The sequence below is a fragment of the Camarhynchus parvulus genome, chromosome 1, assembly GCF_901933205.1.
Source record: "Camarhynchus parvulus chromosome 1, STF_HiC, whole genome shotgun sequence".
NCBI classification, from domain to species: domain Eukaryota; kingdom Metazoa; phylum Chordata; class Aves; order Passeriformes; family Thraupidae; genus Camarhynchus; species Camarhynchus parvulus.
In genome coordinates this window covers 67329784-67356610 of record NC_044571.1, presented here as the reverse complement: position 1 = coordinate 67356610, position 26827 = coordinate 67329784, and the positions used below count along the sequence as shown (strand labels likewise).

The 26827-nt window shown below is 41.5% G+C and overlaps 1 protein-coding gene across 3 annotated transcripts in view; it reads right to left on the bottom strand.

Moving 5' to 3' along the window:
- STARD13 (StAR related lipid transfer domain containing 13) overlaps nt 1-26827 on the bottom strand; it is a 286631-nt gene that overhangs the window by 112264 nt on the left and 147540 nt on the right. The window contains exon 1 of one of the 3 annotated variants that reach the window (XM_030960836.1): nt 2636-3016. The exons of the other annotated variants lie outside the window; for them this stretch is intronic. Within the exon in view, the coding sequence (XP_030816696.1) occupies nt 2636-2804 (169 nt within the window). The 5' untranslated portion in view covers nt 2805-3016. Of the gene's footprint in view, nt 1-2635; nt 3017-26827 lie in introns of those variants that run through there. 3 annotated transcript variants of the gene reach the window in all.

Genomic DNA, 26827 nt, shown 5'->3' with positions numbered 1-26827 from the left:
AGGGCAGCTTAGCACTTAAACATGTGGCAGATCTGTTTTCAGCAAAGTGATTAACAAGGCAGGATTCACCATTCCAACAATCTTAAAATGCAGGCTGGATCTTTTTCTAAACATAGGCCACAATTCAAATTATTAGATTGGAGAACTGCTAACACAAGAATTGGGGTAGCTATGCTCAATTACTTTGTCTTAATGGCCTTAAAATGTATGACTCAAAGATACACAAATTCAAGCAACTAAATAATGATTTATGCACTTTACTCAACTGAATGACTGAAAGCAAGTTTTGGTTCTCATCTTGCATCTCCTAATCTACTTTTCAATATATTATTGATAAGTTTCTCTGTGGCACTCTGCTAGTTATGAATCCCATTGGTTAATAGGGTAGAAGTCATTCACCTCTAAAAGCACAGCCTGATAACTCCATCCATTTTAGAGTACTCTTCCAATACCCTCTGTGAAGAGGATGGGGAATGATCCAGCACCCTCACACTGCTTACAGTCTGAACAAAGCTAGCAGAGAGAGTGACATGCTGACCCAGCAAAACTTGGTGAAAGTCTTGTGATGGATTGATGGATCTAGGTTTTTCATCCAAACCATAAACTGGAGGTTTCAAACTGTGTTATATTAGTTAGGCTTAGATTTTTTGGTATTGCTAACAGAACTATTTGTATGAAAATTATAAGTCATAACTTAGGGCACTGTAGAAAAAAATGTGTGCCTTGGTTTTTCCCTAGATGTGACTCTGCCTACATATGGGCTTACAGTCAGACATCAGCATCTATCTCACACATAATTTCCTTACTGCTAATGAACTGACACGCGACCAACAGTGGATCCTGTCCCCAGTTTACATCAATAAAACAATGATGCATTTATTCTTAGTGACCCAAAATACATAAATATTTCATATACTGAACAGTAACATACATCACATGATCAAGGTACTATACAAATATAATCTCCACAGCTCTGTGCAGAACAGGTTGGAAAGCTGTGAAAGAGGAGCAGAGGCCATGCACCACAGACTGACCATCCATGCAACAAGCTGCAGGAAGAAAAGTTACAACTTTGAAACTTCCCACCATGCAGCTTCTCTAAAGTCTCAGCACCACTGGCTGGCTTTGGCAGCCCTGGCTGTCCTGGACAGATTACAGGTTACAAGAGAGAATGTTAAACAGCACCATGACAGGTAGAAGAGGTGTGTTAATCCACCACATCCTCAGTTAATGCTGTTTGAACACTAAGTTGGTACTAGCACTGCACCCAAAACATTTTCAAATAAACTTGTAGAGAAATAAATTACCCTTTCTTTCCATTCAATCCAGGCCATACACTGGGTACACAGAATGACATAATATCCTTCCTGAAATCAGAGCTGCAGAGAGGACCAGTATCCTTCAAACATGACCAGTTCCTGAGACTGCCTTGCAAACAACTACCTTTTCCCAATTGCCACAGAAACTATCTTTTTCATCTTTTTAAACGTAGCCAAAGAATTATGCATTGTTTTCTTTATAAATGCAATAAAATTTCATCATTATATTCTGTACTTCTGCCAGAGTTTGACAGCCATAGATCTAAAGAATCTTACTGGAAAGCAACACACAAAAATAGCCATTCTATTTAACTGCTGCTGGTCAAAGCCTCACACCAATTGCTGTGATATTTGCCAGATATGAAAGTGAATGATGTTATCTCCATGCCTGCCCCTAGTTAGCAGAATCAAACACCTTTTTGCAAGCTGTCCAGAAAGTGGCTTTAATCATCAGGATTTTTTTTTTAATGTGACATTTTTCTGCATGTAGGACCACATCCACTTTGGAAACCAGTGCTCTTGAAAACAAGATTCTATACAAAACCATGATCAATACAAAACTGTGTATTGATTTGCTTTTTAATCCAGAAAAATTGGTACAGTTGGTTAGGGGTTTTATCTTTGCATTAGCCATTGTGAAGATGATTTTAAATTGTGTGCACAGGCCAAAGGATTTGTTCTGGGGCCAATCTGCATTTAGCTTTAGTGCCATAGACAGACATTCAGAAAAAAACAAATCAATACATTTGTAATGACTGCTTAGATAACTGCTTAAGCAGCTGTGGAAAGCCAAGTCAGCAATTATTTTTAAGGATATGTGACAGATTTTCTAATGCCCTGACAGTTACACACACTTGTTTCCAAAGGATGTTATCCCATTTGCCTTCTTCCAGTTGCACTGGACTTCTGCTTCTTTTTTAATTGGGTGACCATCTATTCTTCTTTTGTGGGTTACCATGGGCAGGTTCGACCTGTAGCCACCAGAGCAGATGGGCTGGAGCCAGTAACTGCTCAGACAGTCCGACAAGACGAAGTTCACCACCTAAGATGCCACAGTAGTTTATGATTAAAAGGTAACTTAGTTAAATCGCTAATCATGCACTAGCATTTGTCTCCTGGTGGTCGGTGCATGTGTGTATGTGTGGAAACAGGTATGAATGACTATTTCAAGCCCTGTCTCTAGCCACTTTAATTTGGAATAGAGACAGGAAACGAGCCTGAAACACGAGGCATTAAAACCTGTTCTCTTACGAAAGAGCAGACCTGCAGACCCTGTGCCAGCGCCGGGCTGCGGAGCGCTCCTGCCAGCAACTCACCTTGCTGAATCTTCGTCACCAGCTGGTGCCGGGCGAGAATCCTGCTGGTCCTGTAGGGAGGGCGCCGGGCGGCCGGATCGCAGCGCCAGAAGAGCTCCTGGCCCTCGGGGGACACCGCGTTCAGGTACAAGCAGGCGGTGCCCGCCGCCCGGGGCACCTGCTTCAGCATCGCCGCTGCCCCCTGATCGGAATCAGGGCAAGGAGAGCAGGGACGCTCGAAGCCCCAGGGAGCTGCGAGGAGCGAGCGCTTTAAACGCAAAAGGAGTGCCAAGACCTACTACAGCTCGGGATTCCGGCTCTCCCACATGATCCGCGCGGGCCAATCGCTCCAGCACAGCAGCCTGGGGAAGTGAGCCTGGGGAGCCGGACAGACAGCCTGCTCCAGCCCGGCACACAACCCCAGCCCCAGCCGCAGCCCCGCACAGCCTGCCCCAGCCCCAGCCTGTCCCGATCCAGTCCCGCACAGCCTTTCCCAGCCCCGCAGAGCCTGCCCCAGCCCCAGCCTGCAGCAGCCCCAGCCTGTCCCGGCAGCTCCCCGGCTGGCTGGAGTTTACCCAAGCACGGAGGGGCTGCACCGGGCCGCTTCAGAAAGCAGAAATAGTTGAAGTCGTTCGAAAATGCGTGTTTTAGAGTATTTAGGGCTGCCGAAAACCTTTTTCTCCTCTACTCTACGCTGCCCAGCTGTTGACTCATCACTGGAGATGATGCCCTCGCTTACTTTTCTAAAAATCATAGCCCTGTTTGCCAAGAAAAAAGTCCGTTTACGGAAGGGCTGTCTGAATCTCCAAAACCACACGGTACAAGGAGCACTGGAACAAGCGAAGCCCTTGGGATGAAAAAAATTCAGCAACACCTAGCAGCAGCCACTCAGCAGTAAACAAAACCCAAGAGTCCCTAACATTAATGCTACCAAGAACTGGTCACAGGCTGGAAAAGGGAAAGTGGACGGAGGTGTTCTCTGTTATTCAGGTTCCTTGCCATAACATCTTCTTTTTTTTTTTTTTTTTGTTTTCAACAGACAGAGGGGCATGTGTTTTCATTCTATCCTCACCTATTAACCACTCAGTTAGCAGAAGATGCTATTTAATTAATCACATGGAAACAGAACATTGCCACTTTTATCAGCAGGAGGGCAGCAAATCTGAGTGAAAATATACTGAAAACGCCCTCCTAGTCAAATAATTTTTCATTATATTCTAAAATACCAATATTTTGTATTAATACACCCCTAGTGTGTGCTGATTTCTAATAATTATGGGAAATGAGTGATTTCTAAGAATCACAGCTCAGGAATGATGCTGCCACCTCCATGCCCCTTCCCATGAGACCAGTGTCAAGCTGACAACACTGTTGGAGTGGCTACAAGCCCCAGGCAGCAAGGGCTCAACCCCCATCCCAACCCATGGGGGATCTTGAGCTCCCAAACTCTACCTGGACATCCATCTGCAGTGACATTATTGTCTGTGTCCTGTTCCCCAGCCTTAAGGCCAACAATATCTCACAACATGCCATGGTACAATGGAGCTCTCCTCTCACTCCCTCACAGATGCTGACCAGGGCAGGACCATCAGGTGGCACTGCCTGGGACCTACCTCCTCACAGAGAACAGGGCAGATATAGTCACCTAAGCGTGAGAGGGGGAAGGACAGCTCTTGTTCACAACTATTCATTAAAATTTTGCTCCATGCAAACCCCCTTAGGACATGGTTTTACTGTGATGCAATCTGTTCTCATTACACCTTATGAATTTTATTCCTCATCAGTGTGAGACTTGTGCAGTGCCATAAAATGGAGAAATATAATTCCAGGTACTAGAAATTTAAAATGAATGCTGTAGACTGGAAGCCTTCATTACCTGTTATTACCTTTAACAGCACCTGCAGGGTCTGTACGTGCTGCTTTTTGCTCCAGGTATGCCTGCATGGTCTTCTCTGAGGCTCTAAGCAGAGACTTTAAACTCAAGAGCAAAGACACAGCATCACTACCATCCATACTCCCAAACAGGGCTGGGCACTGGCAGCCAGGCATAGGACTGAGCAGTCTCCTCTCTGCCTTGCTGTGCAAAGAGGAGAGGAAGGATTGCTTCACAGGTGTGAGCAGCAAGAGCCTGAACAGCAGGGAAGAGATGGCTCCCATTCCTACCCCAGCTTGCCAAGCCAGTGTGTCAGTCACTCTGCTGCCATCTTTTCAGAATAAATATCCCAGAGACTCTCAAACATCAATGACAGGCACAGTGTTTATCCAAAGAGACATTACCTTCATGCAGGGAAATTCATATTTGATTAATCTACAGTTCTTTGATCTAATTCTATTTTTAAAATGCCATTGCTAATGTAAAGCAAGTATTAACATTTAATACTACTCTGCTTAAATATTCAGAAGGATTTCTTTTTCTGTTGGAAAATGCATTGACTTTTTTTAGCTAATGGGATTCTGCATTCTTCCTTGCAATACTTCCAAAGTCTAGGAAGCAAAGAGAAATGCAATGCTTCAAAAGCCAGTCCAAAGAAACAAAAACCACAGCAAGAGCCAAAGTAAGGTGTATATACTAGTGAACACGTCCACTAAGGGATCAGCAAACCCAGTTATATGCTTGTAACAGACAGCAGATTACCAGCCTCAGTGCCCCCGTGGCTGCCCATCCCTTCCCATGTCCTCACCAAGGGGTAAGGCAACAGGGCAGAGCTGCCCTGCCAGCTTCCCAGCCACTCATCTCAGAGGTCACAAAGGACAGAATAAGAAGCCTCTGCTGCTGAATGATGACTTTCCTCTCAGACACCAGGGTCCAAAGACAACTTCAGAGCCAGAGGGTTGCCCCAGGCTCGGTGCTGACGAGTGCTGCCTGCGCTGAGGCTGAATTCTTTGGCTTCAGTCCAGTACTTGCATAGTAGTCAAATAAAACAAGAAACAACAAGAGTTAGCTGGTCTTGTGGTGCCTGTTTGAAAGCTCCTGTGCTTGAAGTTGTGCATGGCGAAAGAAAGAAGTAGCCCTCCTTGCATACTTTTAAAATGACTGTATCCTTGTTTGGTGACTGCCTTGACACTCACTGTTTATTTTCAAAAATGTGTCATTCAGACAAGGAAAATCCTTTGGCCATCAACGTCTCAGACAAGAAGTACTAGAGAGGTCTAAGTTGTTATATAATAGCACTAATTAATATTTCAGTCTCAGTCTACAGACTGTTTCTGGAATAGTTAATAGAGCAACACTGAACTTCATGCTAATGCATCTCATAAAAGCACTTCAAAATAAAAGCTTCCTCGTGCATTTTACAAGGAAATGTAAAGGGAGGGAGCTCCAGCATCCACCTGAAATTGCTGCCAGTCTTGACAGAAGCACAGTCCATGAGATGACAACCCAACCCCACGCTCCCATGTTGTGACTGATCCATGCAGGAAAGAAGATTCCTTCCTAAAACCATGTCTGGAATTAGTGGGGTTTTCTAAAAACAAATCAGAAATGTCCACACTGATATCTATAGTGTAATAACCATGTGTCACATCTAAAGTGACAATCAGTGACTTGAGGGATACTGAAATACTATGGGATATCAGGAATCTTTAACTAAAGGCTTATTCATATAGCACAACGTTTCTGATGACTGCATGGACTTAGTATAACTGGCAAAGTCAGCTCAAGGAGTCATACTCCTCTCTGTATGCATTCACAGGCAGAACTGCAACACTTCATTTCTGTTAATTGATTTTTATGTCTCTCTGACACCTTTTCTCCCTGAAATGGCATTTGGTGTGAGAAAGGGATTAACTATTGGCAGGAAAGGTTGCCCCAGGGCTGCTCATGGATACTGCAGTATCTCAAGCAGTACTGGAAATCTGCTTCCTTTTCACTGCGAGCTGGAGAAAGCCACTTTCCACTGACATCAGCTGGAGAAAACAACACAATGTACTCTAGAAATGCCAAAATATATTTGATAACAAACTACTTTAACAATCTACTTATGACTGGCTTTTCTGGGCAAGAAAACAGACACCGCCTTGGCCTTAGAGTATTACTCTAGGAGGCAGTGCTTCTGTGGGGTAGTTGAGGATAAATTGAGATGAACATCAATTTCCCGTTTCCATTACTATAAAAATATAAATAAAGATATAAATAGAAATAAAGATATAAATATAAATACTAAACTGATTTTATAGTCAGGAGTGCTGATTTACATCTTAGAACGCACACCTCCCAGTGAACTGTGAAATATGTCTGTGATGTTGTACCTGGCGTGGAGTGCTCCAGGCTGGGATTGAACCTGCTGTTCTCACACAGTAATCAGCCACTTGATCTTCCCGAAGTGACCCATTTCCCTTTTATTGTTAGTTGCACTTATCTCGTTATTTCACATCTAAAATTTAATGGCAACTTGACAGCCTCTCTTCATTAGAAAGCACTGGTTCTATGAGAACAAAACAGTTTCCTATCCACTAGAGGAGCACATTTGTTATTACCATTAGTGACATGTAGTTAGAAGAAGCAGGAAACTCTTGTTTTCAAGTCACAGAAGAAAAAAACTCAGGCATGTGCTTTCAACTTTCTGATCTCTGGACTCCCTTCTATAATTCTGCAGGTAGAATAGTTCAGTTTGCTGGATTATGGCCTAACTCTAATACCTTATATATGCAATATATCCTGGATACTGAAGTCCTATCCACATATCCCTATCCTAACCACACATTTTATATTTCTTGCCTGTCTCTGCCTTTAGAGATACCAGCACAGCAGCTCATGTACTAAGTACAGGCAGTTTCTCCTTTCTCAAATTCAAGAAGAGAAAAATTTCACATGCGGGGAAGCCAAAGCTGTGTTTAAGATGAAGCTGTCACTTACTTCATGTTTTGAATCCTATCTCTGAGACCAGGACTTTTAAAAGCAGAATTTCATTGCCTGCTGTTTAGAAAAAATGTTTTATGTTGGAACACAGACATTTGTTTGAGAGTTGTTTGCTGGGATTACTATGGGCTGCAAACTGTTTCATACAGGGCATGAAACAGCAGGGAGTCTAGAGCAGCCAGAAATGCTTCCTTCTGGCTCAATGGCACTTTGACTTTCTTCCTGAGGCTGTGCTGGGGCACTGAGGCTCTGCAGCTCATCTGGGGCAAAAGGAAAATAGTTTATGTGAGATTTCTGCATGGCCAGGAAGTGAGATGGAGACGGCTAATAGCCGCACGGAATTACAACTGAGGATTGTTTCACTGGAGAGCCCGATACTGATGTGTTCTGGAGGAAAGTCAGCTGCTGTGTCAACTGTCTGATAGTGAGTTTTAAAAATGAACACTGTTACACAGGGTTTCTTAAGCATGAGAGAGGCTTACACACACCCTTGAAGATAAACTTCAAACCAGGAGATGAGGCTTCTGAAGAGTACATCATATCCTTTTCTTTTCTTACAGTGTCCCCATTCCAGCATCAGAGGACAATCCATTTGCATTTGAAGACCCACGTGTTCAATGAATAGTACTGCTACATAAAATACTTCCTGAGTACAAGAACATCAGAAGCCTGGCCACAGCACAGAAGCAGAAGATTAGAAATTATGTGCAGGAGTACAACAGTAGTACATTTAGGGAACAAAAGGATGGCAGGGTGACTGAACAGCCACCCAGGTAAACTTATGGAAATAAGGACACATGCAAAAAGCCAGGAAGATGAGGGTCAAGGCAAGAAAGTGTGATTCATCTCATCAGTTCTCCTGTAGAGGTGCTCAGGATGTTAAATAAAAGGAAAATGAATAGTAACTGATTTGATAAAGGCTCCTCTAAGACCCTCTACCAAGCAATCATAAAGAATCTCAGATATCACAGATAAAAAGGAAAAGACCACTTGTGGTTTAATGACAGCTTAAAGACAGGAAACAAAAGTAGTAATAAATAATCTATGTTCACAATGGGATAAGGTTCCCAGAGGATTCACACAGACATTAGTGTTGGAACCTGTTTTGTTCACTATCCATACATAGGCTGAATAATCAGCTGGCAAAATATAATGATGATACCAAATTAGTCTGTCAGTCAAAAGAGAAATTGGTTGTATGCACTGAAGGTGTTTACTACAATACTGGCTGAAAAGGCCTTAAAATTTAAGCTTTTGAAGGCTGATAAATGTACAGGACAAAAACCACCCTAAAGGTAACACAGAGCACAGTGATGAGATTTAATGCCTGTTATCTCTAAGGAAACAGGTCTTGGACAGGTTTATGAAAACCCTATACAAGTACTCAGTATGAACAAAAAAATGGTAAAGTGGATTTTAAAACTTTTTGGAAAAGTAATTGAGTGCAAACCAACAAACGTGGTTATGCTATTACAAATGTCTGCTCACCATTTGGTAATTATGAGGTCTTTTCTCACAGTGGATAAAGTTGGGAATGGTAAGTGGGGGTAGGTTCAAAATGAATGAACATAAACAGTTCTCCATATATGTATAGCTGACCCCTGGAAGTCATTGTTAGAGGATACCGTGGTTGCCAGAAGTTAGCAGAACTCCAAAAAGGATAAAATCCCTGGAAGAAAAATTCTGCAAGAGCCATTAAGCACAAAATTCCAGCTTGTGGCTTAAACATTTTGCCTCAGTCAAACCACACCAGCAAATGAACAGAGACTCCATTGGCCTTAGCTGAACTCTTCACAAGCCAGGAACAGCCAGCATCCCACTGTGTAAAGTCCCTAAAGACAGTGGTTCTCAACAGTAAATTAAGGAAAAAACCACAACAGCTGGGTAATAGAGTTCAAAAGAGAGGAAGACATTTCAGGTGGCAGACCTCCTCTGCTAAAGTATTTGGAGAGGATTATGACAGAAATGAGCTACAAGTAGTTTCAACTTAGTGCAACTCCATACGCTAAATCTATACACAAGTTCCTGTGGGTTCACAGGAACTCTGCAAATACATTTAAGTAGTGGTGGGCTTAAACACATCCTAATCTCGCAGTCTCACTAACAAAGTGTTTGGATAACACACTGATAATGTAAGGAAGTGTTTAGATAAACTTAGTTCTTTATAGTTATCCAAATACATTGTAAATCCCCACACAGCCCTACTGCTGGTGTCATTCAGTCACAGACAAACATTCCTATCTGAGCTGAAGGTTCATGCCTTTCCAGACTTCAGGTAAGGGCTTTGCTATTTATTTTCTTTTCAACAGGACTCCAGTACTATCATGATCAAATAGGCAAGAGATGAAATATTCAGGTTTTGATCTGGTTTTGACGGAAGTTTTTCCCTCTCTCTGTGCTAGAGAACCAATGCCAAAGTTAGATTTCATAAAAGTTTTTAAAAAGCAACAAGGCAGAACATAATAATTCTTGGCAACACTATTTCAAATACAGCAGCAGGGGACTGGTGTCTGGGAACATGAAATTCTCCAGGCTCCTTGAAATCGATGAATACTTGTTGCATGATTTCAGCCTCTGGCCCAGTAAGGCAGACAGACACGATGGTTAGGGTACAGGACTTATGGCAGTGACTTGCTGGAAGACTTTAGGAAGTTGTATAACCTGTCTCTGTGCACCAGTTTCCTGACTGATAACAGTAATCTTTGCCTTTCTTAACTATTTTGGTACCTATATGTAAAAAAGAAGGAAATACAATTTTGTAGGAAGATTAATTTTCCTTACAAGCAAGATCAGTCCACTAGAGGCAGACTAGAATCTACTGTAACTGCATGAGCTAAGGAGAAAATAAAAACCCTTTAAAATGGTCTTACACCTGTAGTGGATTCCTTCAGATGAGACACTTATTGCCTAAACTTGCAGATAGCCAGATATTTCCCAATGTGTTATTAAATGCATGTTGCCAGATCTTATCAGCTCTGGGTAACAAGGATGTAGGGCTGTGCATGTGGCTCTGCAGAGCAATGTGCACTAACCAATAAGCTGAGTCTGGACTCTAGGGCTGGACTGCAGCCTTGCACACAGGGAAGTACTCTGTAGGATACATATAAAGTATTTTGTTCACAGACAGTTGGAATTCCTCCTTTTTTATTCTACAGTCCCCAGGCCATCAGCACTAGGACAGCCACTAGGTACAGCACAGCCATCCCTTGGCTGGTTACTCTTCCTGGAAACCCAGGAAAGCTGGGGCTTTGGTTGATGCATGGGGGAAGTTTAGGTTATGGTGGGGTAGCAACTGTTCCTGGAGAGGGATGTCCTCTGCAGAGCCTGCTGACCTGTTCTGCCTCTCCCATCTCCCTAATGAAGCAAAGTGAATTAAGCCTTATGGCAGCCACTGTCCCTGGTGCAGTGTGGGGACACCTGGCCTGACACGTGGCAGGTCCGTGCTGCTGCTGCTGCGAGGCTGAGTGGGGGCATTGAATACAGCACAGAGCTGAGGTCTGTCCCCACAATGTCCGGGTATGGGCCTGTCCATGCCCTGCACAACAGGGTGCACATGACATTTTCTTCCCTTCCCCAGGTCACCAGAGCCAGAACAAAGGCCCAATACAAAAACCATCATGGATAAGCAGAGAATCTGCTTACTGTCCCAGCCTTAAGGCTGAGCCACCACCTCACAGCAAGTGTGACCAACACACCTGCACACTTATCTGGCTGCATAATATCAGCTCTACTGGTGTCTGATTAGCAAGCTCACAAATAAAGAAGCTGAGGGAATATGAGACATGTATGGATCACTTATTCCTTACCCAAAGCTAGAATTTAGCACAATCCACAGCAAGTGTTCTGTATAGCCCCATCTGTTTGGAACAGAAAGAATGACGCCTATAACTTTTAATCCCAAATTATTTCTTTCTTCCTATCATAAAATTTAGGAGTATAAGTTACATATATGTATTTTTTTAAATTAACAAAATAATAAAAAGCCCAAACAAATCCCCAGAATAATTCCTGGCAGAACTTTTGCAATAAAACAGTTGTGGGACAGTTTACAATATTGATATTTATGAACTGGACAAGTCCCTGGACAGGATTTTCTGTCTTCTAGCAACCAGCTGCTCTATGCCTAACATAAGCATTTCATTTTTAGACTCCATATTTTTTGCATACTTCTTTTCACTCACATTTTGCACTGTGTTAAATACACACCACAGAGGTGATGTGTCTCACTGGATAATGCTGCAGGTGGTTGGCTTTTTTGCAGAGTGGAAACCTACCTAACAGCAGGAGCAACAGAGAGGAAAGGGCTTCCCAGAGCTCCCTTTCCAGCCACCATGATGCTCCTTCTAAAAAAGGGCAGGCAGCCTGCAGCTCTCTTTCCCCCATAGCCTGACTTTGGACAATGCTTCCAGTGTACAGGAAGGGCCAGAAAAAGCCTAGAACCTTCAGCAGTGCAGGCAAGATAAACTATTTTCCAGCAAACATTCCTTCCTTCTCCTCCAGTCCCCAGTACAGGTGTACTTCCTTTCTCCCCTAGCTCACACACTCCCTTGCACACCCTCCTCCAGCAGCCACTTACCAAGATTCTTCCTCTGTTGATTCCCCCTCTGCTCGAAATAGGCACACCAAGAGAGTTGGTTGATAAGTTCCATTCCAGCTGTGAATTTCTTTTCACTCTCTCAATTACAGAGTGATGAAAATATTGCTGTCTGCTCTCATGTTTATCCTGGCATCCTATCACATCCTTTTCACAGGCTTTCTCCCCGTCCCACTGTCTGAATATACAGCTCTGTTTCAAATCAACCTCATAGTGTTCCTCATTTGTTGTTGTCTACTTAAGGTGTTGCTCCATGTTTATGGAATGCAGTTTTACTGGAAAAATTCCTTGGCCAAAACCTTCAAAAGGAACTACTCATCTTGGGTCTATTTTCCAATGCACTTGAAAAGCTCTGACTTTCTGGGAAGGTTGGTTTCCTCAGTCTGGACATTAGACCTCTTTGAAGTATCTCAGTTGGGCAACAAAATATTGCAAAACTGAAATTGCACCTGACCTGTGAAGAAGGTTTATCCTCTTTATGTTTCCCAATTTTTTTGCCTCTTGTTCCATCAGATTTTGACAGGCGAGTGCTGTTCTTAGCTATAAGGACATGAAATTAAGGCAAGACTGGGTCCTGAAGGAAGTTTCCAGACCATGATGTTGTGGAGTTCTTTTGCTCCAAGCCAGAATTCATTGTATACCCTGTAAGTGCTCAGGATTAGCACGTATGTAGCTGAGACTGGAACTGGCATTAAAGTACTTTGTATGCACTCTCTTCTTGGATTGCAAAACAGCGAAGCAGAGATTCGTGTATTTCAGTCATTTTTTCTCCTTTTATGTCCTGGGAAGCTTATGAAAAATAATATGCTCACTGGTTTCTAATATGTTACCAAACATAATAGGTTGGATGATAAATTAAAACCAAATGGAGTTCTGAATGTTTTGCTTTCAAGCCACTAGCAAGTCTGTATTGCTTTAAAAATAAACTTTGTTCCCACTTCGCTCAGATTAGTGGCACTTCACTTTGCTCAGACTAGTGACACAGAGGTAACTCTGACCATGACACCTGGGAATGACATGAAAATAACTTATTTTAAAATAGCAATTGTGATGTGAGGGATTACACGTCTGCAGAACATTTCAAACGGGAAACGGTGTGTCTCACAAGCTTAGGTGTAGCTCAGCTAGGAAGTGCACAGTCACATCATAAACCTCCCGTTTACTTTGCTCCTAATTGGCAGCCCTGTTAACAACATCAACAAAGAACTATTTATTGAAACCTGGAAGCTAAGAGGTCATACCATAAACTTGTCATGTTGTTATACTCTTTCCTAGGCATTCAGTAGCAGCTGTTGTGAAAAACAGGATACCTGAGCCTGATGGACTTTTGTGCTGACTGAGGACACAGAAAAATAGATATTCATACATCAAATAACTACCTACTACTTTGAAAAGTGAACTTCAGAATGCACTTTAAAACATGCATTATGAATTCTGTATGGCTGCTGCCCCTGTTGCTTAGCTAAGCCTGTTAGGGTTCACAAGTACAATCATGCAGCTTTTATTACAATGAATTCAGAATGTCTTCTAAAGACGTGTAATTCACAATCTGCCTCCCCAGAATAAACTGGAAATGAAGAAATACATTTATGCAGGGTTTAGGTACACTGGCAGTTTACTGTCAGAACATGTGCCTTTAAGCACATATACAAGTGCCACTGAAGTCTCAGGTGCCTCATCAGCTCCATCTCCTGCTTTGCTGACTTAAGCAGGTACTTTAAAATGAAGCCAGAGATGTTATGAGCTGCAATCTCTAAAATTAAACTTCTCCACTGCTAGTGGCTCACTGATTTCCATATCAAAGGCACTTAGGTGGCAGCTGAAGAGATGGCTTTTCCCAGTCTGTCACTGCAAGAAGGTCTTTGGTGCTGTCACTTGGCTAGGATTATGGCAAGAAATAAGCACCACCATAGGGCAATTCATTCCCCTTGTCTCACGCATCTATTTCAGGATGACAGGACTGGCTTTCAGAAGTACCTATTTCTGTCTTGACTGTAAAGAACCTGGTGTGACTAGCTCAATCCTTTTAGAAGGCATCCCCACTAGACTCACTGCTTTCAAGTCAGGGCAGATGCTTTTCACTCCGTATGTTATTTATAACATGAATCAAGACTCTGTGGATATAGCATAAAATAGAGCCTGCATTCTGAAAACTAAAAGAAGCGTAAGTGGAAAAGGAATGAATATTTCTTTTCTCAAGTATCTCTGTCAGTTGGCACAGCTTTGTTGACTTGGCTGTTACATTCCCATTTTGGGATCCAACCTTAATCTGGAGTTCAAGTTGAAGCTGTGCTCCCACAGGGCTGACAGGTACATCCGTGGCTGTGCCACAGGTACATCAGTGGCTGTGTCACACAACTTGGGAAGCCAGAGAAATGCCAACATGGACTGTATTCACACCTTCACTGGCAAGACAAGTCTAAGGATGCTGTCCTTGGGATAGGAGTCTGCCTCTACTATTTCACTAGCAGGGTCTGCATAGAGAATGGCTGAAAACAATTATGTGCAATGGCTGAAAACAGTTATGTGCTATGAAACCTAGAGAAGAATTAAATGTTAACTTCTTCCTACTCCTTATTTCCTACTTATGTTATTGCTGAGTGTTTCATCCCTGTAATTGTGTGAACTTGCATGTTTCAGTCAGGCATCTACTGGCATAACTGAGATGAGGCTTCCGGTGTAAAACAATGCCCTCTATTAAAGAAATAAGTCATCAAATAAGGGCATCTATAAATAGAATGGGTTGTAAAAACAAATAGGGGAAAGCATCTGGTTTGCAGCATCTTTGCACAATTTGCAGTAGCTAAATCTGGAGTCAATTAATGACCTGTTTATTTTCCAAAATTTCAGTAAAATGCCTTGGCAAAAACTTAATCTGTCTCTGGAGAACATCTTACTTCCTTCCATATGTTGCCCGATCTGTCACAGCAATAAACTTCTTCCCAGTTTGAAGATCCCAAATGATTGCACCAACTGATGCTTTCCATAAAAGAAGAGATAATGGTTCCAGCCCTCTACAAGCCACGATTCTCCCTTAAGAGAAAGCAACACAAAGGAGTACAAGAGCAAGTACGTGCCCTGTGTTACAGCCTCTGTTGTGACCTAGAATCCAGAGATTTAAAACAGTTCCTACCTACAATTCATCCCAGCTGTTTTATAATCCCTCTGAATTTGATAGTTTCTTTAAAATGCTACCATGCCATGATTAATGTATATGCCTTGGCTTTGTAAACACTTGTCCTGCTGTCCTTGTTTTTTAGGGTGCCTTCCAAAGAAACAGCTTAGGCCGTTTAGTAACTATGCATGTTTATGGTTTTGTACAAAACAAACCAGATGTTTCAGAGTCAATTTTATTTGATGTTGTCTTGTCTAACCTAGATTCTGAAATGTATTTGTCCTCTCTTTGAAACAGATTAGGTATAGTATCTTCTGTTGTATTATATGTCGGAAATATGGATGTTCTGGTACTTTCCTCTTTCTGATGAACTCATATATCCAACTATACTGATTTAATAGATGATCTTTTTTAAAAGCATTTACTCTTGGTTTAGAAGTTAAATATAACAAAACAGACTAGTTCACATGATTCGAATATTTAATAATTTAAATTTATACTGCATTTAAGTGCTCTGCTGAAATCAGACAATAATCAAATTATCAGTTTTGTTCCGAAACAAAAGCACTTGGAGCTGTTAGGGATAGGCAGAGACTGCAAATATAATTACAAAAATACTTCTCTGTCAAGCTGATATAAAACTGTGTTTCTGATTCTCTGTGGACTAATGTTTCTTTATGTTCAGGAGTGATGGAGTGGGTCAAGTCAGGATGATGAGTCAAGCCATCCTTACATCAGAATTCAGGGTCATTCTGTTGATTTTAGAGAAGTTCTTTGTTTTCCTCAAAGTGACTGGCAGGAACACAAATGATCCAAATCTTTAGCTGGTAATGAAGCTGTAAAAGTTTCTTCCCAGTAAAGAAACTGGGCAAGTCCCAAACACCTCACCATGTGGCAGAAATTCACGTAGAGGCTCAATGTATGTATGAATGTTTGGTTATGCACATTAAGGGTCAGTACTGACATTTTGAATTTTCACTGTGTCTTTCTGGTAATACAATTTCCCAGTTTATTCAAAAGAAGCTGGTGGGCTCAATGCTGTCATGGGGCTTGAAAATTCTCAACTGAGAAAAGTAAGAGAATATATGGTGAAAGTAAATGAAGTAATAAATAATGCAGAAAAGAGGAATCAGTTGTGATTTTTACCTTCCTATGATATCAGAGATACAGTGATGCTGAATAAAAGTTTAAATCTACAAATTAATGTTTAACAATTGAAGAGAAGTGTGTGCTACACATTCGTTTAACTTGCAAGTACATGATTTGAGTCACTAGTTACACTGTTACCCAGCAGGCCACCACCCATCATTTTTCTTTAACTACCAACTCCTCTAGCTGCTGAGCTATATATTGTATAAGTAATTTCTGCTGCTTTGCTTAGTGAGCTATACTGAAGATGAACATTTACCTTCTCTCAGATGGTGACTTCCACAAAAGGAAGTGGTGCTGGCCTTTGCTGAAAATCCTCACTTCATCACACCTATACAAACACCCTATCCCCTGTGACTGGGGCAGGGGCCAGGAGCAAAGGATTTAACTCAGTGTAACTGAAACAAGGAGCCTTAAGCCTTCAGAGCCCACACCTGGCATGACAGCAGCTGGCTGGGGGCCACAAATATCAAAGAAGCCCTTAGGGAGCCCTGGTGAGCAGGGTGTGGCTCAGCAGTGTGCAGGAAGGCGCTGAGGCAGTGCCAGCCCAGCCAGGGAGCAGTGGTACCCACCTGGCAGAAAGCCATGGCCTCGCTCAGCTCCACGGCACGGAGCTGGCACAGCTGCCCAGACAGCTCTGGAGGGACACACTGCCAGTACTGGGTGACACCCACAGCATGGGCAACAAACAGGAGCAGCCGGAAGCCATTGTGCAGCAGGAAAACTATGACATAGCTGCCATAACAGGGATGTGCGGATGATTCAAAGAACTGGAGTGCTGTGGTGAGTAGCTATAGACTCTTCAGAAACTACAGGTGAGGAAGGAGTGGTGGTGGGATAGTTTTGTAGGTTAAAGAGTTTTGATTATCCAGAGTTTGATGATAGTGATGATTGGATTGAGTGTGCATAGGTAAGAATCAGGGGGAAGGCCAAGAAGGCAGATATCCTAGTGGGACTCTGCTGCAGACCACCCAAACAGGATGAAGAGTCAGAAAAAATATTCTGTAAACAGCTGAGAAAAGTCTCACAATCACTAGTCCTTGTTCTCATGGGGGACTTCTGCTCACCAGAAATCTGGAAAAAAAAAGAATCTGGCACTTGCCATTTATTAAAGTTCATATTGTTGGTGATTGCTCAGCCCTCTATCAAAATATCTTGGCAGGGCCTCTCTGCCTTTGAGGAAGTCAATAACTCCTCCCAGTTTAGCATCATCAGCAAACATAGTATACCTTCAAGTTCTGCATCCAAGCTGTTTATGAAGACATTGAAGAACACTGGCTTCTCTATCTTTTATTGTATGCAGGCAGAAACATAGTGACAAAGGATGAGGAAAAGGCTGCAGTACTTAACCCCTTCTTTGCCTCAGGTATTAAAGAGTAAGACCAGTTGTTCATGGAGTACTCAGCTCCCTGAACTGAAAGACTGGGATAGGGAGCAGAATAAAGCCCTCATAATCCCAGAGGAAATTGTCAGCAACCACTTAGATACACCCAAGTCTATGGGACCGGATAATATCCACACAAAAGCACTGAGACAAAAGTTCTCACCAAACCACTTTCCATCATTTACCACCAGCTCTGGCCAAGTGGGCAGGTACCAGCTGACTGGAGATTAGCCAATGTGACACCCATTTAAAAGGTCAGAAGGAGGATCCAGGGAACTACAGTTCTACCCCAGTGTCAGGGAAGGTCATGGAGCAGATCATCTTGAGTGCTGTCACGTGGCATATGCAGGATAACCAGGGGATCAGGCCCAGCCAGGAGGGGTTTGTGAAAGGCAGGTTCTGCTTGACCAGCCTGATGTCCTTCTGTAACAAGGTGACCCACTTAGGAGATGAGGGAAAGGCTGTGGACACTGTCTACCTGGACTTTAGTAAAGCCTTTCAAACCTTTTCCCACAGCATTCTTCTACAGACACTGGCTGCTTATGGCCCGGACAAGTGCACTCTTTGCTGGATAAAAAACTGGCTGGATGTCTGGCCCCAGAGAGTGGTGGAGAATGGAGCTACATCCAGCTGGTGCCTGGTCACCAGTGGTGCTCTCCAGAGCTCAGTATTGGGGCCAGTTCTTAACATTTTTATTGACAGTGTGCACAAGGGGATTGAGGGCACCCTCAGTCAGTCTGCAGGTGAGGCCAAACTGGGTGGGAGCGTTGATCTTCTGGAGGGCAGGAAGGCTCTGCAGAGGGATCTGGACAGAAAGGGTTGAAGGGCTGAGACCAATTGTGTGAGGTTCAACAAGGAGAAGTTCAGTGTCCTGCACTTGGGTCACAACAACCCTGTGCAGCACCACAGGCTGGGAGCAGTGGCTGGGAAGCTGCCCAGTGGAAAAGGACCTGGGGGTGCTGGAAAACAGCAGCAGGACATGATCCAGAATGTGCCCAGGTGGCCAAGAAGGCCAGTGGGGAGTGTTTGTACCCCCATACACAGCAATGGTGAGGCCACACCTCCAATCCTGTGTCCAGTTCTGGGCCCCTCACTGCAAGAAGAACATTGAGGGGCTGGAGTGTGTCCAGGGAAGTGAAACAGAGCAGGGGAAGGGTCTGCAGTGCAAGGCCTGTGAAGAGCAGCTGAGGGAGCTGGGGGTGCTCAGCCTGGAGAAAAGGAGGCTCAGGGGAGATCTTACCACTCTCTACAACTGCCTGAAAGGAGGGTGTAGTAAGATGGGGATTGGACTCTTCTTCCAAGTAATAGAACAAGAGGGAGCAGCCTCAAAATGCACTAGGGGGGTTTTAGATTGGATATTAGGAAAAATTTCTTCAACAACAGCGTTCTTAGGCATGAGGCTGCCCAGGGAATTAGTGGAGTCACCATCCCTGGAGGTATTAAGAAGATATGTTGGTGGCACTGAGGGACATGGTTTAGTGGTGGACTTGGCAGTTCTGGGTTAATTCTTGGACTTCATGATCTTAAAGTTCTTTTCTAGTCTAAATGATTCTATGACTTTATTTACAATTTAAAGCATTTATTGAACCAAGGCAATCTTTTGGGAGTGTTCATAAACACTACTTCCTAAATTTCAAATGAGTATTATATGCATAATGAAATTGCAATATTTTAATGTTACTCTTTAGTTTTGTGCCTTGAGATAGATGGTTACATATTTGTTTCTGAAGTAACATTTGCAAGTTGGGATTGTAGCAAAATATTTGCTAAAAAAGAGTGTGAATAGTTCACAGACTTGTCAGAATCCATCTGTTTGTGTCTATTAATGGGTACATTCCCAGCTGTGGTCTTTCTAATGTAATAAATAAAAAGTTTCTTTCTTACTATAAATCCAATGGCTGAAATCTCCTTGTAAAATTGATTTATTTTAATAAAAATCTGTACTTATGTTAAAGACACCTCTTAAAATGAGCATAACCATGAGATGCCATTTGCATATCATTTCAGCAGCCATCTGACACATAAACAACTCAGACTTAAATAATTTGCTACGGCATTTTTCTGGTTAAGCCATGGAAGAGCATGCCATTCAGACCAGGATGAGTGGGACAGGGATGGGAAAACACAGGTGTATTTAGCACGGGAATGAGAGGCACATCCAAAATAATCTAAAGACTGGGACAAATGCTTAGTCCTCACTCCTTCATGCAATGAATCCAACACAAATTTACACAGGTGTGCAACACACTTTAGAGAAGTCCAAGCTATTAACCAATGCAGGAGGTTCCTAAATCTTTAGGAACCTCTTTTTGTAACGCTGTGTGTAATTTTTTTTTTTTTGCATTTTGACTGAGAGAAGTTTCATTTCTAGCTTTGGTTTTGATTTATCTCTTTCACCACTCTCTTAAGCTATCCTTATGCAGCTACCTTACCCTTGTCCTATGCAGCTACCCTACATTTCTTCATAAATTGCAGCAACAGAAGACCATACCCAAAGACATTCCAAACTTATTTTTGCTCAAATTCAGACAGACCTACATGTGATCTAAGGTTCATTTGAACTATGCTACTGTTCTGAGGCAGTATCCCTTTAAATTCTTTCTGTAACAAAACCAATACTCCACTTTTGTGTCTGTCTTTTAAAGTGCTTCTGTATTAAATGACCTGTGAAGGTTCAGTGCCCTTCTGCATCATCATGGCCTGGAAAACCAGTCCTCTCCAGAAAAAAATTCCTTGGTTCATCAAAGCACCAGTGCCATTCATTTAGCTCAGGCAACTGAAGAAATTAATTATCCCCACATTATTTTACATCTGTGACAAGTAAAATTTGTGAAGTATTTATAAAATTAGGCAAGCTATTTTGAAGTTAATGAATTTATCTTGCGTCTAAAGAAATACCTATGGTTTAAACAACTTTTTGGTAAGTATAAATTTTAATTCATAGTGTTTTGAAATAGATTATGAATCAAATTCTTACAGCTTAAAGAAAACCAATATTTATAAGTTCCAGTGCCTCCTCTTCCATTGTACTACAGCATGTTGCTGGATCTGTAAAAATGATTACTGTAAAAAAGGTTTTATAGAAAATCTTTTCTATATACTTACTGTTCAACAGCCACAAAGAAAGAAATCAGTATCTCTATGAAATGAAATGCAATTCACTCTGCTGATTATATACAGCAGAGTATGCTTACTTTTGATCACCATGCTAGCTGAAAACATCTTATTCTTTAATTCTCATAATTTCTTTTCTACTTTTACATTGCTAGGGGTCCTGCTGCAAAAGCTCAGGAAATGAGGCTGCTGGGTGGCACTCTATCCTGGAGGACAGAGGATGCCTTGAATATTGCACTACCTTAACAAAGCCAGCTGTTGTGTCTGATACTGAGTGACACACGATGGGTTCGCACACTAATTGACATTACTGTATGTAAATTACTGCCCTCTACTGGAATGACAGGCAGAGAGTTTCACATGAAATGGATGGCTTGTAAGGTAAATTACACTGATTGTTGAAGCCTGGTGTTTTATGGCACCAAGTGCCATGGATTCCGGGTGTTCCCAATCCCTTCTTGGAGCATAGCTGTTTGCTGCACACATATCTGTGTGCATTCAGCCTTTGCTTATTGGCAGTTCAAGGTGCACCAGGATGGTCTGATTGTCAAAATATTTTCCTTTTTTAACTGTAAGCAGGATGCGCAAAGGAGCTACGGAAATGCACTTCTCCTGTGAACACCCTAATGTCAGTCAAGACAACTGATGCCCTAATGTCAGTCAACCTTCTACACTGTCATATTTTTAAGCCTGTAATACTCAAAAGAAAATATCACAAACTCTTAATTAATTGAAAATAATATTCCCAAACCCAAATTTTCAATAATCACAAGACAGGCACCACTTTAAAATCAAGAGGTTAGCTTGAAAGTGACATTTTACAAAATGAAGTTTTTTCTTGGCTTTTCAGACTCTGAAGTTCACATTTTCTTTTAAATTTGCTATGCAAATGTGCTTAAGTAGAATTGAAAGCTGGTTTTCTCAATGAATTGTTACTCAAGGAGATGATTTTTAAAGGAGTTATGATATATAGCAGCACAAGATTTGGCCACATGGCATGACAGAAAAAGCAAAGAAATAAGAAAGAGCAATATAGAACATCTGTCTCTCAAGAAATCCAAGAAGTACAAAATATAAGAAGACAAATGTGAGTCAAAGCACTGCCGTGAAACAAGGCCAATGCCTGGCAAGTACTGTACAAAATTGAATTGTTAAGTCATCTAAGTTCTCCGAATCCATAGAAATATGACAATATTGGACATTTTGAAGGGCTTTTTTCATTAAAGCAAAAAGACAAAATTCAGAATTGGGACTTCATGATTCCTGAAACTAAGCACCACATCCTACTGTAGCTGAGAAAGCAGAAGAATAGGAGTCCAGTCTCCAGTGCCTTCCTGAGTCCAGAAATTTCACATGTTTCGGAATTTGCTGGACAGCCACCAACTACTAGCATCAGACTACTGATGCTCACTAAGCAGCTGAAAGTTTATTGTGGATATAAATGTTCCATATAAATGTTCTGGCATAGTTATTATTACAAATAAAGTCATTTGCACGGGGATATGGAAGCAGTCTATAGGATTACAGTCATATGAATAAATACAAAAACACCTAGTAGGAAATAACTGAGAAGATACATTATTTAATATGCCATGACTGATATAAAGAAGCAATCTTGGAATGGAAAAGCATCATCATGGTTTAGTGTCAGACAAATAAATTAAGTATTTTTATCAGTCTACATGAGCCCCTATATATCTTAGAAAAATATGAGCACCAAAACCTGCATCTATCTAAATGTACATGAACTTAAACAGTATTGCGTTATATACTATGAATTGTTTCCAATATTTGGTCTGCAAACATCAGGATAAGTACAATGTTTACAGCAATATTCCATGAAGTCACTGTGTAGAGAACTGACAAGGTAGCAGCCTTCTTCTTGTCACATAGAAGCATCTGCAGGTGGAATAAGCTGAGGCCACGTATATGTGCAGAGAAAAAAGGAGAAATATTTGTTTACTGAGGACTGAAAGAACCTTGTGAATGCTCAAGGAACCACAGAAAGCCAGTAGAAAAAAAAAGCCAACAAAAACAAATCAAAACCCAAACCAAACAAACCCAAACCAAACAAAAAACTGTACTACAAAAAGTACTGACATAATAGCTCTCTAGGAAAAAGAAGTGTATTTTCTAAAGATTAATGTGTCACTGAAATCTGTGAACAGACAAGCTCCAGGAAGAAGGAGACCTGTCAAGAACATTTTTTAAAGCTATCAAATGGAAACTGACTGATTCAAATGGTATCTAGTTCTTTTGCCAGCACTGATTCCCCATTTTATCAGCTGAGATTTGTATCTCCTACTGTCAGGAAATTAAGTAATCAAAATTGAATTTCTTTTAGGAAAATAATCACTAATACAACTCCCTCTGATGAAAGCAGTACCCATTCAAATACAAAATCTGTGTATTAAATGTAAAACCAGAAGATGAATGCTGTTGTCACCCTAAGAACCTCTCCATGATCACTCCAAATCTTACATGGCAAATTGCAGCAGAGCTACAGGAACAAGCATGAGAAAAATACATCTTTCTCTGGACTTTGAGACAGTGGGGAGACCTCCATCACCCCCCTTCACAGTCTCATGCTGATACAGAAATACTTGGCAGGTCAAGCATATTGGTATTTCTGTAATTGTACTTCTGGAATTAACTTCTCGTTGCTGAGGGTCATGAGAGCCTGGCAGCACCAGAACTAACAATGGTGGTATTTTGCCACCACTGCCCCCTTTTCAGATTCAAAGCACTGGCCTTCAAGAAGTGTCTGAGGAGGGAGATGGAACTTACAGGATATTGACATAACCCATAAAACATAGGTGCAAAGAAAAGCCTCTTCATACTTTATTAAACTAATCAAAACTCCCTCCTCACATTAATAGAGAATGTACAGCACAATTAATTTAATTTATGAGACCAATGACTACTTTTTTGGCTACTACATTTTCTTTAGGACTGAGAGCAGAAAATTTCCTGGCATGCCTGGCCAAATGAATCACTCATAAGTCACTTTTTTTCTTCCCTAAAGCACTCCATCATGAATAAAGAATGTCTTTCATAACTTTTCTCCTTGACAAAGGACAGTCTTTTCCCATTGATGGGGCTGGGTTAGGGAGGAATTTACACACATACATCTTATCAATATACATGAGAATCTGTATCTTGTACTCTCCAGTGCACTGGTGGGGACACAGACTGCAACATCTCTACTTTGCTTTCTAAAAATGTTATGTACATGATTTTAAAATAGAACATAAAAGTATGCCCACCAAATACCACATTTTCACACATGCATCTCCCACACTTCTTAATTAAAACTGATCTTCCAAAATTATTTTATAAAAAAAATCCACTTGTTTCATGAGTGGCTTTAAGGTAGATTAATGTGCTACATTTGCACAAATGTCTTAATTCAGAATAAATTTCAGTAATGTAATAATATCAAGATGCAGCAGAGTCAATGTTGGTCCCATACTGGGACATCTGCCTTTGCTCAGGGGTTCTCATAGGACCTGGGAGCTTGGTACACATATTTCCTTTGGGGTTTCCAGTGAATTCACCCCAAAATAAAATTCAGCTTTGCAGAATAAAAACTTCATAAACAAGTTCTGAAAAGGTTTAATTTTAAATGAAAACTAAAAACTATGAGAAAGCTATAGATTTGATGGTTCTTTAATTAGGCTGCAGAAACATAGCTGCTCTTGTTTCCATACTGGCATTTCAGAAAACTGTGCTAAAATTCACACAGTTCTGGTTGTGATCACTGGGTTTAGTTTTTAAAAACCCACTTTTCATATCTGTATTCCCCAAGGTCAACAGATCAGCAGGTGCCAAGGAGTACCATGCTTTCTGAGGTGCAATTACAAACTTAGATTTGATCATTTGCACCCAATAAAATCACAATAACCCACAAACCAACCACAAATTACTTTTGAGAGAAGCAGGTGAATTGCTTTGTCATCTTTGCAACATGCTGAATGTGACAGTTTCTTTCTGCTGGACAAATTATTCTCCATTTTCTACCTACATCAGATAATGTTCAGTTTCATCCCTGATATAAATGTATTTCAGTCATATTTGAAGACAGTTGTAGCTGCTAATCAATTGATGAGGTCCTCCTGAACAGTTAAGGACACCTAAGAGTAGGACTTGTAAAGCTTTCCATTTAAAGGTGTTAATTTTGGCTTCTTTAGACTTCCTTCGGATTTTCTTTTACTCACAAGCCTGCCTCATTCTGTTTCAGTTTTGGAGCTTCAGGTAATCAATTTCTAAGAAAAAAATTAGTCCATGGTATATTGTCCCACCACACATTTTCATTCTACTTGATTTGAGACATTAAGTGCTTCATCCTTTGGAAGAAAACCCTGCAACCTCACAGGGGAAGTTCAAGAGTCAGTTTAGCACTGGTGGCTGAAAAATCTGTCCAAAATTGGACAAGTTAAAACAGTTTGAAATGTCAGTCTGAGCAAACCACTGGAGGTGTGGTGGAAAACTTCATCCCAAATTCCTTTTACCCAAAGCACAGCCAAGCCAAAAAAAAGAGTGGGAGCATCTGAAACTGTTCCCCAAACCACTCCAGGCAGTTGCTGCTGGAGAGCTCTGTAGCTGAGTATGAGCTGGAACAGTGCTCAAGGGTGCCCTGTCTGATAGGGCAATTGCAGCAGGCAGTAGAGAGGATGTCAATGGATAGATAAGAGAGATTTTGTACCAGAGGAGCTAGAGGAGATCAAGTAGGGATTTAATCTCTTAGAGAACACAGAACATACAAAGGATTGTGAGACATGAAGCTCAGGTGAGCAGAGATTTTTCAGAAAGACTGAGGGTGTATCTATGCCACACAGTGGAGGCAGCCTTACAGAGAAGAAATCCTGACAGCAATCTGTGTAGATTGCTAAATAACAGCTAAAAGCTGAACTTCAGAAAATAGAGGCAAAGCTTTCTCTTATCAGAAGAATGCTAGGGTCACAAAATTAATTTTGCAAACTTCAGTAAGTCTCAGAATTGAAATCACCTGCTAAATTCTAACTCAGCCCTCTTTCTACTAGGTAGTAAGGCAAAGTTTCATCTTCATCTGCACATGCAGTTTCCAAGGATCCTGTCTGATAATGGGGTATGGTCACATATCAGCCCTGCTAAAGCTCATGCAGGTAGCAGACAGAAAAACCCCAGGTTTCTGAGACTACGACAAATAAATGTTGCCCCTGTGGCAGAGCACCTTCCATTCTTCCCTATTTAACACCAAGTCACTTGAAACAAAATCTGAGCAGACCACCAGAAACTGCAAGTTAATAATTCCCTGGGCACAGTACAGTTGGACCCCAAATGCTGATTTGCTCAACATGTTGTGCAACAGCAGCTACTGAGAGTCATAATTTGAATACCAAAGTAAATAATTCAAGTTCTAACCCTCAAGAGTTGATATTCCTGGGGTTCAGTCTCACTTTGCCTCTTGCTTCTATCTGCAAAATGGGAACAAGTAACCTTGAAGCTTCTAGGAAGAAGTGAAACATTATTGTTATGACATATGCAAGCACCAGGCTCATGAACACCTGAGGGAATTTATAATTCAGTGCTTAGTCCAGTATTTCAGAAAGCTGCAATACAGAAGGCTCTAAGTTAAGAGATTCAGCAACAGGGATCATCACTTTCTGCAGTAAATGAGGCTGAAAAATTCTGAACAACAAAAAGGGTGAGGTGATTGTGTCAGTCAATCATGCCAGTCATGACAATCCTACCCTACGAGGGGGGCTGTGCAATACAGCAACAGGAGCTTTTAACTCTGGTGTTTCCGGACTCCAAAGTACTGAATTTAAAAACTAAATTATGATTTAATTTTATTTTAGTGTATAGTAACTGAAAGAATGCTGGATAGAAGGTGGCACTTTTCCCTTACATTCAAGAAATGTAAGAAATGCAACTTGTGTTTTACTGTAACAGGTGATCATGATTTGAACAGGGATCTCAGAATTACTTTAGGTGATCACTGTAGGAGGATCTGCTAA